Source organism: Mesoplodon mirus (genome assembly GCF_964341445.2).
Source record: "Mesoplodon mirus genome assembly, chromosome: 15".
Classification (NCBI taxonomy): Eukaryota; Metazoa; Chordata; class Mammalia; order Artiodactyla; family Ziphiidae; genus Mesoplodon; species Mesoplodon mirus.
The window spans coordinates 14,740,079-14,756,778 of NC_138991.1; the positions used below are offsets into that span (position 1 = coordinate 14,740,079).

The 16,700-nt window shown below is 40.6% G+C and overlaps 1 protein-coding gene across 3 annotated transcripts in view; it reads left to right on the plus strand.

The window, feature by feature from the left end:
* Positions 1 to 5,372: 5,372 nt before the first annotated feature.
* The window catches only part of NCOA5 (nuclear receptor coactivator 5), a 30,372-nt gene continuing 19,044 nt past the window's right edge, over positions 5,373 to 16,700 (plus strand). For 2 of the 3 annotated variants that reach the window (XM_082645383.1, XM_082645385.1), the window contains exons 1-2: positions 5,373 to 5,512; positions 13,300 to 13,428. In XM_082645383.1, coding sequence (XP_082501509.1) covers positions 13,329 to 13,428 — 100 coding nt within the window. In that variant the 5' untranslated portion in view covers positions 5,373 to 5,512; positions 13,300 to 13,328. The remainder of the gene's footprint in view (positions 5,513 to 13,299; positions 13,429 to 16,700) is intronic. The other variant, XM_082645384.1, reaches the window with a different exon arrangement.

A 16,700-nucleotide genomic window follows, 5' to 3' on the forward strand; every position in this document is an offset into this window, starting at 1 on the left:
AAAAGAATGTTCTGTTTTATAATAAAGAAAAGATACAAAAATGGCACCTACCTGTGACATCATACATCAAAACCAATCTTAACTGAATTAAAGATTTAGTTATTTAAAAGGGGAAAGTAAATCATGGTAAAATTAGCAAAGGAAAATATATATTTATAAACTTTCTGGAGGGAGGAAAGTCAAAAGTCAAAAATGGGTCAGTTGGGCTTCCCTGGTGACACAGTGGTTGAGAGTCCGCCTGCCGATACAGGGGACACGGGTTCGTGCCCCGGTCCAGGAAGATCCCACATGCTGTCGAGCGGCTGGGCCCGTGAGCCATGGCCGCTGAGCCTGCGCGTCCGGAACCTGTGCTCCACAATGGGAGAGGCCTCAACAGTGAGAGGCACGCGTACCGCAAGAAAAACAAAAAAGGGTCAGCAAGGCTGTGTTCCTTCTGGAAGCTCTAGGAGGAAATCTGTCTTCTTGCTCTTTCCTGCTTCTAGAGGCCTCCTGCATTCCTTGGCTTATGGCCCCATTCTCCGTCTTCAAAGCCAGCAGTGCAGTGACATCTCTGATCTCTCTCTCCCACTCCCTCTCTCTATCTCTATCTCTATCTATCTCCATCTCCATCTCTATCTCTCACCCCTGCTCTGCTTTTGTCATCATATCTCCTTCTCTGACTCTGACCTTCCTACCTCCCTCTTACAAGGGCCCTTGTGATTACACTGGGCCCACCTGGATAATTGAGGACTATCTCCCCACCTGAAGATCCTTAGTCTAATGACATCTTCAAAGTCCCTGTACCATATAAGGTGACATATCCACAGGTTCCAGACATTAGGCTGTGGACATCTTTTGGAGGACATTATTCTGACTACCACAGTTGCATAGAGCTATCCTGACATAAATGGGTGTGTTGTGGAGGCCGGACTCTCTGATGACTGGGAGGGACCTTAGGGTGACTGCGCTGCATTTCTGGAGCCACCTCTTTCAATGTACAGCAGCACTTGCCAAGTGGGGGCAAAGTCATTCTGATCCGCTTTGTTGGCAGAATCTTGCTTTGAGGAGCTGTTAGCTCTGTTGGGCTCACCAGGAACTCATTATCATCCCAATAAAGTCCCCTCTACTGCCACCCCAATGTCCTGGGGAAAAGGACGCACTGACCAGCTTCCAGCAACATTTATTCCATCTGTGAACAGAGTAGGCCATGAAAAGCCAAGGGCCTCTGTTTTCTAGGGATGGTCTAACAACTGTTAGCACAAGCAAATCTATAGAAAGGCATAAACCATGATGTCATAAAATAAACCTAGATGAGATCTATGAGCTGATGAGGCCACGTGGTGAGCCAGGCATGATATGTGCCACTTCATTTAATTTAACTTACTTCATACTGACCTTACGAGGTACGTCCTATTCTTATCCCCAACTTACAGATGAAGAAAATGAGACGGGATGCAAACTATTATATACAGAATGGATAAACAACAAGGTCCTACTGTATAGCACAGGGAACTATATTCAATAGCCTGTGATAAACCATAATGGAAAAGGATACGAAAAAGAATGCATATATATACGTGTGTGTGTGTGTATATATACATATATATATACAACTGAACCACTTTGCTGTACAGTAGAAATTAATACAACATTGTAAATCAACTATACTTCAATAAAATACATTAAAAAATAAATAAATAAGAAAATGAGACATGGGAGGTTAAACAACAAGCTCAAGTTTGCCCAGCTAGAAAGTGATGAAGCAGAGTAGTGGACGTGGGACTGTCTGATTCCTCAGTCCACATTTGGGGAATCTGGGTGAAGGACGTTCAGGAATTCTTCATCTTACTTTAGCAACTCTATTGTAAGTCTGAAATTATTTGAAAAATTTCAAAATATTTCTAAGAATCATGAAGTCTAGAGCCAGAGGGTTTCGTGATGTAGTAAATGAGAATTGCACTTAACCTGCAGCCTGTCTGAGCTCTGCACATCCTCCACATCAATAGAAAAAGGCTGAGAAGTGGTCTCATGAGACAACTAGTAGAATGGGGTGGCAAGAGACTCCTCAGTTGTGGAGTGCAGTGCAACCCGGGGGGTCAAGAGTCCAAGTCACTCACCTCCAGTCTCTGTGGCCTGGGGCAAGTCATATCAGCTCTCGGTGCCTCAACTGACTCACCTGTAAGACTGACATACTAATAGTATTTACCTAGGAGAATATCTACATGACATCACAAGAGGGAAGGAATCCTCAAACAAGACACTGAACACTACAAACAGTAAAGGGAAAGATTGAAACATATGACTACATTAAAATTTTAAACTTTTTGAATGATGAGATACCATTAACAAAGTAAATCGACAAACCACAGAAAGAAGACCTAACTAACGCAAGATCAGTATCCAGAATATGTAAACAACTCCTATGGATCAATAAGAAAAACATAAATAAACCCATTAGAAAAATGGTCTGGAAATATCAACAGGCAGAAACCTGGAGAGCCTGTAAGAAAAGATGCTCAATATCACTAAATTCAAGAAAGTTAAAACTAAAACAACAAAGATATCATTTCACACCTATTGTCATAAGCAAAACTAAATGAATAAAGTCTGAAAATATTAAAAGTTGGCAAGGATATCTAGAAATGGTACTTATACATTGCTGGCAGGAGTATGTATTAACAATTCTTTGGAGAGCAATCTGGCTATAAACCTCCTAAAGCTCAAGATGTGATATACTACAAAGTCATCAGTTCCACTCCTAAGTGTGTATTCTAGAAAAGTATGACATGTATACACAAGGAGATATGTACCAATGTGTTCAGTGTAGCACTCCTTGTAATAGAAGTCTAAGTGTTCCTTAGTACAGATATAAAAACTGTGACTGATTCATACAATAAAATACTATGCAGCAAATAAAATGAATAATTTAGAGCAGTAGTTCTCAAACGTTAGGGTGCATCAGAATCACCAGAAGGGCTTGGCAAAGGGCAAATTGCTGGATCCTATCCCTAGAGTTTCTGATTCAATGGATCTTGGGTGGAGCCAAATTTTTGCATTTCTAACAAGTTCTCAATGTTACTACTGCTGCTTGCTGGTCTAGGGACCACACTTTAAGAACCACTAAACTAGCTATATGTTTCAACACAGTTAAATCTTAAAAACCTAGTCCAGTTTCCAGCAAGTTGTGAAAAGATACATAATGTATCTCTAAACACAGTAAACAATAGCATACAGATTACGGATATATATATTTTTTCTTTATAATAAAAATACAAAATATACCTGAAAATGTATAGAGAGTGATTTTCCTTAGAAGAGAGGGGAAGGAGAATCTTATTAGTGAGTAGAAAGGTATGCATTATATTATTTTATGTAGTTTAACGTATGTTTGAAATGTTAAGGAATTTTTAAAGTTTAAATTATATAGTATCAGAACAGAATAGAGAACCCAGAAATAAAAATAAAAAATTAAAAATATATAGTATCTATTACATAGAGTTGTTGTGAAGAGTAAATGAGATAATGTGAAACTTATGGGTGGGTAAAGATAGCAAGATGCAGTGGAGTCACAAACTCTCTGTCCTTGTGTATCTAACCAAAAAGTAATAATAAAAAATTAAGTTAAAGGATACCCCCCCAAAATTAAGAGAATTCAACCAATGAAAAGGGTACAATTTGGACTTCCCTGGCGGCGCAGTGGTTAAGAACCTGCCTGCCAATGCAGGAGAGACGGGGTTCGAGCCCTGCTCCGAGTAGACCCCACATGCCGTGGAGCAACTAAGCCTGCGTGCCGCGAATACTGAAGCCCGTGCTCCTCAACAAGAGAATACACCGCAATGAGAAGCATGTGCACCGCAAAGAAGAGTAGCTCCCGCTCGCCGCAACTAGAGAAAGCCCGCGAGCAGCAACAAAGACCCAGTGCAGCCCAAAGTAAATAAATAAATAATTGTTTTTTAAAAAAGAAAAGGGTACAACTTTATGGCATAAACGTCAAAAAGGGGTAATCAAGGAAAGAAACAGAAGATTCTAAACTGAGTCAGTGTGGTTTTTAACCTGACCCAGAAAAGGATATCAGGAAAGCAGGTGAATCCACAAAATCCTGAGCCTTCTCACCTAGAGTGAGTGAACAACCTGTGATAAAGGGGAAATTCCTGGGAGTAGAAGTCCCTATCTGCCTTCAGAACCTCTCAGTGGAGGCGGAAAAAACCACACAGCTTCCATTTTCCCAGGTGCCATGATGAATTATGGGAAGGATCTGAAGGCCAAACATATCTGCTCATAGGCATCAGACACACCCTGTACTATTCACAAGGAGAAAGACTAGACAAAAGAGTGGATCCCTATTTCTTTCCTTCAGTTATTTTTGTTTGTACACAAGTGTGATTATTCGCCTAATTCTATCTCTCCACTGCACAGTATCTCCAAGATAGCAGGGATGGGTCTGCCTTTGCTTATGATAGTGCCTAGCAAGTAGGTGTATAATAAATCACAGGGCCACCTAGTAGGTGTATAATAAACATTCAGTGAATAAATTAGTGAAGGAGGGAGCATATGCGTTGGTGTCAAAGAAATCTGATTTCCCATAGTGTTCAAATTTCACAGCCACCATTTTTATTTTGCACGAACTATTCACAAGAAGAAAAACTAGACCCCATGGGGTCTGGGGCATTTCCTAACTAATAAAATAGCCTACCTGATTCACATAGCCATCGGTGTGATTAATAGAGTGTATTTACAATTGTGTGAGCAAATTCTATTCCCTGTGACAAATATGTTCTACAGATTAAATGAACAATACAACACTTTACATGCTTCACGGTCAACAACTACATTCTGGGAAATTTCTTTTTGACACTGAATGAATATTCCAGAAAGAAATAAATAATTCAGAAAGAATCTGTGACTACATCACCAGAATCCTTTTGCCTCTTGTTAGTGAAACTAATAGGACACACAGCCTCTTTAAATGTGAATTTAAATAAAACATTTTCTCTACCTCTCTGCTCTCTTGTTCCTTGTGATCCGCAGATTACGGGAATATATATACTAGTCTCCAATACACATATCTATAGGTGTTGAGTGTTATGCAAGACGAAATCAAGGTATTCTAGGATTTAAATGATCTATTTCCACAGTTAGAGAGGAAAGAAAGTACTCTGAACATCAGAAGAAAGGCGGAGCCCTTTAGGGGGAGGGGACCCGGCCTGGACCCATCCTCAGCTGGGGACGCCGTTACTAGGCAACCCCTCGCGTTCTCAACCACCGCCCGAGCCACTTCCACGCCCTCATTGCTAAGGAGATCGACGCTCCAACTCAGCCCTGCCGCAAACCTGCGCGCTCTTGCGACATTGCCGCGCCTGCCGCTGCGTGCGCGCCCTCTGCCCCCACTCTCCGCCCCGGCCGCCATTGCCTCGTGCCCGCGCCGGTCGGTTGGTGGCGCCTTTGTCCTACGGCGGGCAGGTGGGCTGAGGCGGAGGCGGCAGCGGCGGGCCTAAGGCGAAGAAGCGGCCGGGAGCCCGCCCCGCTGGTAGCGGTGAGTGCCGGGAAGCGGTGGCCGTCCGCCGATGCGTGGGGCTGACGGGCAGGCGGTTGAGGGGGGCCGGGGCCGGATGGGGAGGCTGAGGCGCGAGGGCCCGCTCGACGCGCGGCCGCGGCCTCAGCTCCTCTCCGGGTGCGCGCGGGGCTGCGCATGCCCGGTGCGGGGCGCGGCCTTCTCTGGCTCCCGTCGGGCACAGGCCCGGCCAGTCGGGAGCGGCCGGAGGTGGACTCCGGGCGGGCGGCGCCGCATTGCCGCCTCGAGTCTGTGCGCGACCCGCCGATAACAGTCCTCCGGGCTCCGCTGTAGGCTAGGGCTGCACACCCCGCGCCCCCTTCTCGAAACGTGAAGTCGCTCGCCTGCGGGTCCTCAGCGAGTCGGTGGCGCAGTCGGGATTCGAACCTGGGACGAGGTGGCCGGCCTCACCGGGCGTTCCGCTGGGCGCGCGGCGCCGGGCGGCGAACCGAATGCTCTGTCCCCCACCGCCGCCGCCCGCCTCGCGGCCCCTTGACAGCATCCTCGAGGCGTCTCGTTGTTATGTGACACCCTCCCCCCATACACCCGTTTTATAACGCGGACCCGGGCCCAGAAAACGGGGAAAGCAACCGGGCTCGCGGTTACCCTGGCAACTAGCGACCGAGCCAGCGTCCCAGCCGGCTGGCTCTCTTTCTCTGGACCCCGGGCACTTTCCGCACCCGGATGACCCGCCGGGGGCTTTTTTTTAGAACGGCGTTTCCCCTGTTTCAGTCTCTCGCGTTGCACTTTTATGTCCGTGTACCCATTGTACTGCTGTTTATTTACCAGATGTTACTTTTTTCTTCTTTAAACTGACTCTTTTTTTTTCTCCTTTTTAAATATATTTGTTTAAGGTGGAAACGTAAATCACGAAGCGTATGATGGAAAGCCAGTTATTTTTCTAATGCTCATAAAGAAATAAATACTTATGTATTAAAAGAAACAGTGCGTCCTGATTCCTCCTGAAATTATTCTGCGTTCCACGCTCTGGGAAACGCTGCGCTAGGAGTATGGGGTTAATTGTGGTCCTGCGTTTAGCTCTGTGCACAAAATTGTTCCCTGAGGCATAGCGGATTCCATGAAATGCCCCAGGGTCTTCGGGGATAATAATGTTGTAAGCTTCCTCGTTGTAAACTGTTCTCGTTATTGACTTAACGCGGGATAGTCTCAGAGAACTGCAGGGACTGCGCTCAAGGGCACCCGGTGTGCCTCCTCGGTTTTCTTGTAACATCGTGGTGTGGTAGCTACCGGGCAGTTCAAAAAAGATGTTTCTTCAAACGTCCATGGATTTGGCTTTTGACAACTCTAGGTTTAATGTTTTCTGTATGAGTCAGTCTGGGTGTGAAAACTAACTTTGGTGTTGACTTTTCCAAAACAGTAAAGCCCAAGCTTTGCGCTGTGAATATTGGAAATCAATTGGCTATATGTCGACATCAGTTTCTTCCTTCATTCTGATTTCTTTGCCTTTCTTTTAGCTCATCTGTCACTCTCCAGATATTCTTTGAAACCTCTGACAGTCTTTTAACCTAAATCATAGAAACAGTGATTTTCCTTGTAGGCTGTGCTGGAGAAGGCCCAGTGGAAGGAATTTTTCTAGGCTCAGGTTGTTCAATGGCACATGCCTCTGAACACCACACTTTGAAGGAGGCATTGGTGAATTAACTTATTCATTAGTTAACCGTCTGTTCTATTTGCAGTCTGTTCATAAGCTCTGTTTTTGTGTGTGTGAGAGTAGATTGACTTTAACTCACTGAGAGAAAAGTCAGCATAGGCCATCCAAGGGTTTTTTTCCCTCAAAGGCTGTGTGAAAAATCCATATTCCTTGGGATTACTTTGTGTGAACACAGTGTAGAATTTATGGAAGGCTAAGGTAATTTTCTTCACATTTCTAAGCAGCAGTCCTGTGTGGAGAAGAAATGAGAGTTTTATTTTACTCCAGTCAGTTTCAGAACTCAGCAAATGGAGCCTCATCTACCAGTGCTCAAAGGCTAAGAATAAACATTTTTTGGAAAGGCTTTAGAAGTCTGAAGAGAAAGAGCACCTAATGGTTTGAAACTTCCTTTTAAATAACCATTGCAAGCATTCATTCTCTATGGCCTGCAGATGGCAGTGCCTTTGTACAGCTTATTATTTTTGTGCAAATTGTTGGAGTTCAGTTGTGCTTTTAAGAATGGGAAACCTTTGGAGGAAGTATATTTAATATTTTATTCTGTTCTGTTTACAGTGTTTCTTTGTTTTTGACTCTCCACACTAGGAATGAAACATCTATTCCTACTCACTATTGCTCTTGGTGGTAATGATAACATACAACCAGCAGTGCTTATGGTCACAAAGCAGGCTTACAAATACCAACTCATTTTCTCCTGCCAATCCTCTTGTGAGAATGGTAGACCAGTCTTATTGTTATATCTTTTTTGCATATGAGGAAACAGTGGCTCAGAGAGGTTATATTTCTTGCCCGAATAACATATTAGTAGAACATATTCAAGAAATTGTTGAAGGTAAAAGATTTTGTGGTCAAGCAAAATTGGGAAATGTTGAGGTAAAGCATTGTTCTTACTCCAAAGCGTCTCAGAGGCTTTAATATACTGAACATGTGCAATGTAGATGTCCAAGAGAGGAAGGTATTGTGATGCCTTTCTCTTGCTCTCCTCCCATGAACATCCTGTGGTAGTAGTGTTTCCCCAAACCGACCCCTCTTTCTTCTATTCTCGGTTTGCTCTCTGTACCTTGCCATTAACTAATGATTACCATATGTCTTTAAGACAAACACTTTTAAAGCTCTCTCAGCCTTTTTGTGCCAAAAGATTTGTCCTGTGAACAGCGTACACATTGTCCAGACTATTCAGTTACTTGAAGTAAACTATCAAGAAGTTAAAAGAGCAGTGACCAACAGAAAATTACCCTCTGTGTAATTCTCATTAATGAGAGGCATTAAGGAAAGGATCAGGGTAAGGCCACTGGCTGAAGCAGCAGCACATTAGGGGAATATGAACTGTACTGACAGCTAAATATATAATACCAGCATGCCTGCTGCTTTTTAAATGGTGGTTTTATTACCACCAGATACGAGTATTTATAGGGATGGTCATTTTCATTCTTTATCCTGTCACTAAAAAATAAAAGATAATAGGTCAACTGGACCAATTACTTTTATGTTAAGAAAATAATTCCCCTCAAAGAATCAGAACTTTTCCAGACCATAAGACGTTTTTCCCTTTATTTCATGTTCAAAACAACATTATTGTTGACCTATGCAAAGACCAACAACTTTAGGCAAAGAGCAGGGGAACTTAAGTTGCATTAGTGAACAGTTATAAAGCAGAGTGTCTTATAACTTTAGTTCTAAAAAATATCTTGAGTGGTCCCCTGGTTTGGATCTGGAATGATTGAATTACTGAAGGTTAGGTTGATTCTGCAGCTAGTGGGCAAGCTTTGAAGAACTTTGAATTATAAGTACTTTGGCTTTAAGTTGCATACTTAATCATGCAGTTGGAGATTGAGATAGTAATAACAAGTATTTAGGGTCAGAGATGATACAAGAAATTTATTTTTAATCTCTATTCAGAAATTACTTTTGATATCCAAAAGAAAAAAATAGGAAAAACATGACTTTCACTCACTTTTACAACTTAGAGTTATAAATGTATAATTGAACTTCTTTGCAGCCTTTGGTAAACTTACATTAGGACAGCATCAGAGTCACTAGAACAGCTTTTTGGAAATACAGATTCTTGGATGCAGCTCCCCACCCCAACTCCTAACTGACCGATCTTTGGAAGAGGAAGCTAGAGAATCTGCCTTTCAGAAGCCACCCGTGCAGTTTTTATTTTATGTACGTTAAAGTTTTGAGAACCCCCAATTTAGGACTTTAGAAAATGAGCTTTCACTGGAAATGGAAGGTTGAAGCAGGTTCTAGTACTAATCTATTTGTATAAGATTACTAATGGGAATTGACAGCTCTGGTTTATGGTTGAGTTTCCGTTAATGCATTTGTTTTAAGAGAGACATTAATTTTAACTATAAAATGTTTTTTGGCTTCATAGTTTGAACTAGAGGTAAGAAGAATAGTTATAATGTCTGGAGTTTTCAGTATTTTAATCCCTTCCATTCACATCAGTCAGATGCTTTCACCTTAATGAGAAGAAAGCAGACCTACCAAGATTGCATGGTCTGCTTAATAACTTAAGATTTGCTTCACTTTGCTTGTAATAGTGTGAATGTGAAATTATATGTATGTGTCCATTTTTCTCTTTGTTGCATTTAGATATGAAAGCAAAATGCCTCAGAAGTTCTAGCCCCTGCCAGCAAAACTATACTAACAGCTCTAGTTTGCAGAATTTAGAGAGAACTTTAATGGGTAGTTTGACCTTTTTTAGCCAAAGAAGCGGATAACATGCTATTAAAAAGTGGCAAGCTTGGTGGTTAATATTTTTCCTGCCAGTTTATAACTACAGAATTGGAAAAAGAAGCTTAAATTTTCAGGATACTTTTTAAATGATCAGATGAAATTGAAGGGAAGTGATGGGCTGCACACTCCTTGTGGGGGGAGGGGGCACTGACCTTATAATTGGATATTATAATTATCACCTTTAGCACTGTGGAAACTTGGGTTGATCCCATTTCCTTTGGAGGTTGCTATGTGATTATACTTTCTATACTGTTTTCAGGGATTGTATTTTTACAGATTTTAGCCATTGTGACATGTTCTTTGTAATATGTTTATGAGCTATTTCCCCTTGAACACAGGAGTTTAGAGGGGTTTCTAAATGGAGAACCTAATTATATGTTATGCATAAACTACAGGGATAAATAGATAATAGAGTAGTACTGTAGTTCCCAAATACCTGCCAAGAATCACCTGAGAAACTTGTTAAAATGCAGATTCCTAGGCTTCATCCTCAGATTCTAAAAGGTTGAGAAGGGGTCTAGGAATCTGATTTTTAAACATCTTCTCAGGTGGCGCTGATGTATCTTCATTAAAGAAATGTGATGTGGAGAATGAAAAGAATATATATGTAAACGGAGGGAGAGGGTGAGGAGTTGTTTAATGGGTATAAGAGAGTTAGTTTTGCAACGTGAAAAAGTTCTGGAGACCTGTTGCACAACTGTGTGAATATGCGTAACACTACTGAACCATACACTTAAAAATGGTTAAGATGCTAAATGTATATGATGTGTTTTTTATCACAATTCGATTTTTTTTACAATATTAGAAAAAAACGAGGAAGAGCGGTTTGTTTGTTTCTTCCTAATCAGTGGATTGTTGCTATTAAATACTGATTCCTCTGGCCATCAGTTCATTTTATATCCCTTTATTGAAGGTAAAATCATAACGTTTTAAATATTTTTCTCCCACATGGTCCCTTCAGTGTCAAACCAATGATCCTTGGAGGACATTATTATAATGGGCAGTATTTTGAATGTCTGAGGTTTAAATACATTCTTTTTTTGAATATACATACAGTAAACCTTCATTAATTCGGCTTCACTGAAACTCTGTAGTTTATGGTAGTTCAGTTCATAGCCTCCTAACGGGCCCTCTTGCCACCAGTTTCTTCCTTTGCCATGGCAAAGTTTTTTGTTATCTAGTCTACTCTGGCTTGCATCTGTAATTCCTCTCTTTTCCTGCTCCTATCCTCCCATCCCCTACATTAAACTCCTACGGTATTTCTAACTTATGTCCTTCACACCACTCCTTTCCCTTTGCATGTGCTGCAGTGACTTCTCTCTCTCTCGTAAACTTCTGCTCATTCTTCAGGACTCAGTTTAAATGTTACTTTTAGGCCTTCCCACCTCCTCCACCTCTCCCTTGCCCCCTGTTCCTCCCAGTCTTCTCTCTGCCCTGCCACACACGTACACATAGTTAGGCCTTCATTATCTCTGCCACAATCCCACTTTAAATTATATTGTGATTACCTATATACATGTGCTTCTCTCCTTTATAAGCAGTGAACTCCTTTAAGGCAGAGACTGTAGCCTTGTTGTTTCCATATGTCTTAAGACCTAGTATAGAGTGTGACACATGGTATGTATAGAAGCATTTGATGTACTGTACTTTTTAAGTTCATTAATTTAGTTCTCTAAGGATCTCTACTTGTACAGTTTACTGAAATTTTACCTGTTTTAAATACACCTGTATTTTGAATTTTTTGTAGGTACAACTTTTTTAGTAGTTTAGATTAGCTCAACCTTTGTCAATCTAAATTAGTGAGCTTTTTCTCTTAGCTGATAATCTTGAATCAATATAACTAACACAGGTAGAATATCCACTTTATCAGGTTCAGAGAAATTAAGTGACTTGACTAAATCCACCCCCACCCCCCCCAAAGTAGGACTAGAACTCAGATTTGCTGATCCCAGCCAAGTGTTCTTTTCTCAAAAGAAGTCAGAAGGGCTGAAAATTAAATGTTGACAGAGAATTTTTGTCTGAGGGGTTAAAGTGAATAGAATGTCAATAGCAAAAGCCAGAAACATTGTGGTTTGAGGTGATAGAAATCGAAGTTGTAATTGAATAAGCAGGTCCTATCCTATTGAGTGTCTTACACATCGCAGTGACCAGCATAGACTGTGCCTTTTCCAGATTCCATCAGCATTTGATAGGGAGTCCTCGCCAGCATTCAGAATGGGAATCAGGTCTTTCTGCTCCCTGTTGGAGTCAGCATAACATGTTTAAGTACTTTAGTGTTAGACACACCTGGTTTTGAGTTCTAGTTCTGCCTTTTGATCATCTTGTGACCTCAGCTAGGTCACTTAATTTCTCTAAACTTCAAATTTCCTCATTCACAAAATAGAGATCATAATAGTACTTAACTCCAAGAGTTGTAGAAAGGATTGCATGAGATAATGCACATAATGTTCTTATGCAGGCTCTTTCCCCCATTCCTGTTCCCTGGCATAATATTCTAATACCATTAAAGACATAATAATTATTTTAATTAGAAATTGAAGGAGATAATCAAATATGAGGGAATGTGTAGTTTTCAAAGTGAGCTTAAAGGATTGATTTAGAAATAGCAAGCAGGGCATTCTCTATCCCTGACTCTTTACAGTATAACTCATTATAATATCCCTGATGTTACAATATATCATCAAAGTCATCTTCATAAATATAGTTTCAATGAGAAGTCCTGTCCTTTCCCTTCCCAATTTTAGAAGTTACTGTGTGATATCCACTGTCTCATCAGTATGGTTTTCCAAGTAGCATCATCTTTGTCATCATGTATCTCCAATTTAATAATTCCTGATTGTTGGTTGGTTTTCAACTAGACCTTTTGGCAAGCTTTATTTCATTTGTAATCACTTATTGAAGTTGTAGTGAATTCCCTGGCGGTCCAGTGGTTAGGACTCTGTGCTTCAACTGCAGGGGGCCTAGGTTCGACCCCTAGTCAGGGAACTAAGGTCCTGCAAGCCCTGCGGCACAGCCAAAAAAAGAATAAGAGAAAAGAAATTGTATAGGCTTCTGGGTTACTTCAACCAGTCGTGGTACTGTCAAATGTTGTGGTTCAAAATGCACTTGTTTAGAGTAGTTCTCACTGTTTTCCATTGTGATAGGACTTGAAGTATAAAAATTGGTTTTAAGGTGAAAAGAATTATTTTACAGCGATACAATTAAAGAATAGAGCATGGGGCTTCCCTGTTGGCTCAGTGGTTAAGAATCCGCCTGCCAGTGCAGGGGACACGGGTTTGAGCCCTGGGCCGGGAAGATCCCACATGCAGCGGAGCAACTAAGCCCGTATGCCACAACTACTGAGCCTGTTGTTCTCTAGAGCCCGCGTGCCACAACTGCTGAGCCCACATGCCACAACTACCGAAGCCTGCGCACCTAGAGCCCGTGCTCCGCCACAAGAGAAGCCACTGCAATGAGAAGCCCGCGCACCGCAACAATGCAGCCAAAAGTAAATAAATTTTTAAAAAAAATAGAGCCAAAGCAGCTTCTGATACTATGAATGAAACATGCATTTTTATTTATAACGTATCTAAGAACCATTGTGTGAACCCTGTCTGGCATATTAGTCTAAAATAAAATTGTAGATTAGGCATTGTGTCTTCCTTTGGGAGTTCTTTACCCCATTCTTTTGTGATTTAAAATAGCTCTGCCACTTCCTGTATAACATTATGTTTTCCAGATTTTTTCCCCATTTTTTCCTTTTATGTAAATCTCTTCAATTGATGCTGTTTTTCTTGTCTAAAAATTCTTACCTGAGTAGTACTTTTAACTGTTTTCACCCCTTGGAAATTATAGATATTCAGGTGAAAGTTAAGCACCTTGTGGTGATGGTGGTTTTGAATGGCATTCACATTGCTAATAAATGGACAAAGTATAGAACTACCAACCAAACTGAGGTGGAAGAGACACTAAGAGACTGAGTTGGCCCGGATAACATAAAGCAGGAGGGAAAAGAAGCACCATTTCTTCCCTTTTCTATGCAGAGGAGGCATTCCACCTCTCCTTGGAGGCTCTTAAGTTACCACTGCCCTCTTGTTAATTATATCCTCTCCAATTTTGTTTCCCACCTAATGTCCAGAAAGATTCCCAAATTGTCTTTCCATCTGTTTTCCCTTCTCCTTTACATTAATATTTCTGTTTCCTTGGTGTAGATTATGTATCTCAGTAAGGATTAAGAAATAAAATAATCTAATTCAACTAATTAATACAAAAGCCTCCTTTACCAGTCCCAGTATTTTCATTTTCAGAGAGAAACTTGTTCAAATGAACCTCCAACTGATGAGTTTTCAAATTGTGTGACAGAAAATTGGGATGGGGCAAGGTTTTTTTTTCTGATTCTTTTAAGTCTTTGCTGTACCATGATAAGCTCCCTGAAGTTATTTCCACTTTGGGTAGCTTCTGTAGTCTTCCTGTATTTCTGAACTCCTAGGTTTTCCAAAAGTTCTGTGTGCGCATATGTTAGGATTTTTTCTGTATGGGAATTGGTGGTGATGATAGTTTTTCTTAACTCTCAATGAAAACCCCTCCACCTCTACCCTAACCTGAGCAGTGAGTTCTCTTAGATGGCAATGAGACTATCAAAATTTTCCAGGTCTCATTTTCTCCATATCTTACTCAAGGTGGAGGTTTAAGGAACTCTTAAATAGGAATGAATAAACAAACACTTGACATACCACACTAAAAGTTTGCTAACTCCTAAAATTAAGAAAATAGTCTAAGAATTCTCTTTTTTGCAAAAGAAACATAAGCCACACCATCGAAATATAATTCCTTTGTACTACTCCATGAAAACAGACACTAGGAGGCAAATTACAATCAGAATCGTTTAAAGATATAATCTTGAATTTTTAAATCTTTCAAATGATTGCAAAAAAATTTCACCAACTTCAAAGGAAAATATTTACCTCCTTCATTCTAACTGGAACCAGTTTTGCTCCAGAGGTGTATGGTACACGACTACTTTGGTCTCCCCAGTCCTATATGTAATGGCCCTCACAGAATTGGATATAATTATACAATGTAGTAGTCCTTTTCATATGATGAGGGCAAAATTATGTAGTATTTATAGACACCAATTAGAGTAGTACCGTAAGTTCCATACTGTCACCTAAACATTTGCCAGGTCAAGTCAATGTTTAGATGAGTTTTCTTCATTCACAAGGCCATTTAATAATACATGTAATCCTGCTGGGAAATATGGTACCTATTTATTTATTTTTAAAAAGCTATTTATTTGGTTGCTCCGGGTCTTAGTTGTGGCAAGTGGGCTCCTTAGTTGCGGCAGGCAGGCTCCTTAGTTGCGGCTTGTGGGCTCCTTAGTTGTGGCATGCATGTGGGATCTAGTTCCCTGACTAGAGATTGAACCCAGGCCTCTTGCTTCGGGAGTGTGGAGTCTTATCCACTGTGCCACTAGGGAAGTCCCCATGGTACCTGTTTAAAAGAATCTGCACACCACCAACACCACTCCCCATGTATTCCAGAGATACTTTGAAAACTACTTAAATAAAGACATTACATTTGTCTCTGAATCATAGTCACCATATATTAGAAAGCAGTACAAAGTAAGTGAGCAGACTAGGTCAGTAGGCCCTTCTAAACCTGAACTGATACTCTTCACAATTATATATAAAAGGAACTAGATACTCTCTGTAAGACCTGTCATTATACAACATGTAATTCAGGCCTTAGTGAACTTTAAGGGTTGTAACTTGTGACATGCAGTACCAAACCCGTGGTCAGGTATTACTGGCCAAGTCCTTTAGAGAACATATTTTGTTACCTTCAGTTTGGTAAAAAGCCATTCTCCTAAAGATAATGGACTTTGACTTAAAATGGAATTGAAGATCATTCTCACTTGAACAGGAACTCAAAAGTTGACAACATAGCAGGGTAAAGGCTACACAAGACCTCTTAAGTTTTGTTATTACTGTGGTCTTTCACAAGATAAGATTCTGGTTAGAATTTTTCAAACACATAATTACTATTTTAAAGCACTCTATGTGAGTGCTTAATACCATTTAATGTCATTAGATACACTGTTAACTGCTTAATATGGAACAAGGGGAATAAAATTACACTGCAGCAGAAAGCAGTTTTATTTCTCCATTTACTAAAGTATGAAATCTTTAATGTACTTATTTATCTTTAAGGCATATAAAAATTGTCAAGTGTTATCTTTGGGCATGGATTGGTACTTTAGATACTTCACCAGTTTCTACTTACATAATGGTGTTTTTATTATTCAGTTTTTGCAGAGCAGGTTTGTTTTGTTTTTAGCAGGGAGGCTTTAACTGCGCAAATTGGCTTTCTGTAAGTTTGTATGTTTCCACTGCTCTTTATCTGGTTGTGTATGCTAGGCTTCTGTAACAAAAACTTACGATGAGTGTTTTATTACCTAACCTTACTATACCAAATGCCAGTTTTTATTCTTAGGTACTTACCTATGAGGGTTATAGATGTCAACATGTCATATACTTTGTTTAGAAAATAATAAATTTCTTTCCTACATCTCATCCTGGAAGATTCTATCCAGTGGAATGCAACACAAGGCAAACTAAAAGGAGGCCCTGCTTCATGGAATATTCGAAGTTTTAAGACAGTGGATTCCAGCCATTACTTCTTTATAGCATAAAATGGAACTATTTGCCTTTGCTCTTTCCTTTCTTTTTTTTAAATTCTCTTTCTTCCTTTCTCCTCCCTCAAAAAAGAATCTTACAGCTG